General features: G+C 36.5%; 1 protein-coding gene across 1 annotated transcript; it reads right to left on the reverse strand.

Annotated features, from left to right (window-relative positions):
- Positions 1–1,707: 1,707 nt before the first annotated feature.
- LOC145130593 (uncharacterized) lies at positions 1,708–3,234 on the reverse strand. Its single transcript, XM_079065367.1, has 2 exons — positions 2,994–3,234; positions 1,708–2,111 (listed from the first exon to the last, which is right to left on the reverse strand). Exons 1-2 carry the CDS (start codon positions 3,232–3,234, stop codon positions 1,708–1,710), a joined length of 645 nt encoding a protein of 214 aa, XP_078921493.1.
- Between the last annotated feature and the right edge of the window lie 551 nt (positions 3,235–3,785).

The raw sequence follows: 3,785 nt of genomic DNA on the forward strand, positions 1-3,785 counted from the left end.
TGTTATTGTTACACGCTTGGTCCCTGTCTTACCTAAAAAGACAAGTATTTAAATAGGGAAAATGGTGAGATAGGTAAGGTAAGGTGAGGAAGGTGGGGTTGGGGTGTGTTTATTTAAATAAATTACAAAATTAAGGGTAATATAGTCTTTTTAGGTAAGACATGGACCAAACACGTAACAAAAACAAACAGTAGGGACCTTCCGAGTTAAAAAAATAAGTTAGGGACCAAACGTACAAATTATCCTAAACCATAGGGACCATACGTGTAATTTACTCAAAAGACTATTATTTAAATAGGAAAAAATGGTGGGATATGTAAGTTAAGGTGAGAGGGTGGGGTTGGAGGTGTGTCTATTTAAATAAAATAAAAAATCAAGGGTAAAATATTTTTTTAGGTAAGACAGAGACCAAGAGTGTAATAAAAACAAATAGTAGGAACCTTCTGAGTTAAAAAAATAAGTTAGGGACCATACACGCAAATTACCCTAAACCATAAGGACCATTCGTGTAATTTACTATTTAAAGAATGGAAAGTAACAACATATTTTTAATTTGACAAAGTTGCAAAAATGGTCCCTGTGGTATGCAAAATTTTGGGGTTTTAGTCCAAACCACGAGTTTTTTGGATCCATGGTCCTTTTGGAGTGATTTGTATGTGGTTTTGGTCCCTGGACTTAACTCTCGTTAAGTAGGATCTGTTAAGCCTCCTCATGTGCCTCATACGCGAGGGTAAATTCGTAATTTCATATGTTAGGGACCATTTTTGCATAACCGTTTTTTGGCTTAATGCCTTTTAAATATCCCCACTTCCTGTGATCTTCTTCCCCAACATTCCCCAACGTCTCTTTTCTTCTACCCTTCTTCTTCTTGAGCTCTGCTACAACAAAAATGGTTCTATGTTTTTGTGGAAAAGTTGTTGTGGTGAAAACGTCTTGGACCCTTCTGAATCCAGGAAGGAGATTTTTTGCATGCCCTATGAATGATTCCGTTTGTGGGTTTATCGGGTGGCTTGATCCCCCAATGTGTGCTAGGTCTAAAGCCATCATACCTGGTCTGCTAAGAAATTTGAATTTAGTGCAGGAGCGGTGCAATGAGTTGGTTAGAAGTATTAACATGCTACAGGATCAATGCAATGGATTGATATGCAGAAACAACATGTTGGTCGCATATTGCAAAGCATTGAAGGATGACAATTTGAAGCTGAAAACGTACCTGTTTGGAAGTTGGTTTTTTTTGTGATTGTCTTCTTCTGTATTTGGTTTGTGTAGGGTATACTGTGAAGGGTGTTTTGGTCATTTTGTTGTAATTTTATGTGATCATGTTTGTAGTGACTTATGATGTTAATGATATATGTACAATTTTATGATATAAGTGTAATGAATGTTTTACCAAAATGGTATGAATGTATCAGAATTAACATATGAATAGAAATGGTATGAATGTATTACCAAAATGTATATATTAGAACCAATTGTACATAACCAAAATGCATATATCATTAAGATTTGTAATATAACAACCAAAGTTTCTAAACATAACAACCAAAGATTCTAAACATGACCAAAAGGGACACATTACCATACCTAAGATAACAACCACGTTTTCATAACAACCAACCAAAAGTTTTCAACAAAATATTGTAAACATAACAATCAAGTTTTCATAACCAGCCAAAATCACAGAAAACCCCATGCATGCATGACACATTACTTCTTGGACTGATTCCCACCTTGCCCTTTACAGGTCCTAGAGTTGTGTCCCGTGTTCTTGCATTTGCTACAAGTAACACTGATATGCTTCCTTGATAGCTTCCGCACTCCATCATTTGTTGGTTTTTGGGAACCTCCTTCTTGTGTAGCATTCACTCCATCACCTTGACTTGCCCTCTGCTTTTTGCTTAACCTTTCACCCTCACTTTGTCTTCTTTTTTTCTTAGGCCTTCCCACCTGAGTGCGATGTGGAGGAGGGATTAGCTTTGTGGGACATTCGCTTTTGGGCCACATGGATCTCCCCTTAATTGGCTCCACCTTAAAAGAATAAGCCTTTTTCCATGTCTCTAGAAAATACACCTTGTGAACCCATTTGTAAATGTCAAGCTCAGCCTCTGGGTCTTTATGATGGGTTTTAGGTACAACAAATAAACTAGAAAACAATTCCTAAGTTCACATGCAACCTACTTTGGATCTATGTTTTAACTATTGAACATACAACTTTGAATTGCAAAACAAGAACCCTAGAGGAGAGAGGCTAATTTCGAAATTAACAAACTAGGGTTTAGGGTTTACATACCTTTCAATTGTTATAGCAAACAATTGATAATCCTCTTGATCTTGATCTTGATCTTCTTGGAAGCTTTAGCACCACAAGTGTAATGCCTCTAATGGAATCACACCCAATGACTAGCAAGAAGGAAAGTAGAAGAAGAGAGAGGGGAGGGAGTATGTAATTTCGGCTAAGGTATTCTTCCAAAGAATGAGTGACCAAAAACATGAACCAGGAGGCTCCTTATATAGCTGAGGGATTTAGGGTTTAAGGGAAACCCTAGTTATCCTTTGCTTAGGGCCTAAGCAAACCCAAGGGCCTTATCCAAGCCCCTATGGACGAAATTATTAGGGTTTCCCCTAAAGATTTCGTCCACCCTCTTCCAAGGGGGTTCTAGAGCCTTCCACTCAACTATTAGATAATTACAAACTAGTCCCTGCACTTTATAATTAATTCTTTTAACCCCAAAATCAATTCTGATTAATTTCTGGCTAACAATTAATTAAACATAATGATTTCTAATTAATATATTAATCCATTAACATATTAATAAATCATTTATATATATATATATATATTAATTTATTAATCTTATAAATTAATATCTCTCCTTTCATAATTTCCTTGTCCAGTTGCTAGGTTGAGGGCAACCCAAAAGGACTGTGCTGCTATCAATTCAAGTACATACCAATTATAGTTATGGGCTTAGATACCTAATCCAACACTTTACTCATCTCATTCAGAGTTGCAATTGCATGTCTGCATGGAATTCCAATTAATTCCCATTTTCTGCAAGTGCATGTTTTGTTCCTAACATCAACCACATGTTGATCCTGCAAAGCTCCTGTGACTTGATACTTGTCTCCCCCATTCCACCTAGCAATGTATTGTGAAGCAACTGTTTTTCTTGCAGCTAGGATGTCTGTTGCTGTGGGTGTTAGTGGACCTTTAGCCTTTTTCATTTCCTTCATGACGTTGCATATCCTCTTCATTAGATACTCCCTTATGTATTCTAAACATCCAATGACAGGTTTATCCCTTCCTTTCTATATCTTCCCATTAAACACTTCACACATGTTTGATATCAACACATCAGAAATTGCTCTTCCTGTTTGTACATTACCATTAAAAAACATTTAATACAATTAACATACAAGTATAACAGTTCACTAAGTGAAAGACATAAGGACCAAATTGGAATATATAGAATTACCTGAAAAATGACTCCTTGCCCAATGTGCAGGAGGAATTTGCTTCAACCATTCACATGCCTCCTTATCATACTGACTAAACTCCTTCAGCAAATGTTCAAACTCAGGAATGGTGGTAGCTGATGCACACCTCCATAAGTGGTCCCTCTACTCTGTTTGCCTCCATCTTTTCCTCATATTGTCATGAATATGTCTGATACAATATCTATGCTCAACATTAGGAAACAATTGATCAACTGCAGTATGTAAACCCTGCATGAATCAATTGTCAATCATTAGAATTAACTAAAAACCACACTTTAAATGACCAA

Source organism: Lactuca virosa, chromosome 8 (assembly GCF_052849685.1).
Source record: "Lactuca virosa cultivar CGN04683 chromosome 8, Lactuca_virosa_CGN04683_v6, whole genome shotgun sequence".
NCBI classification, from domain to species: Eukaryota; Viridiplantae; Streptophyta; class Magnoliopsida; order Asterales; family Asteraceae; genus Lactuca; species Lactuca virosa.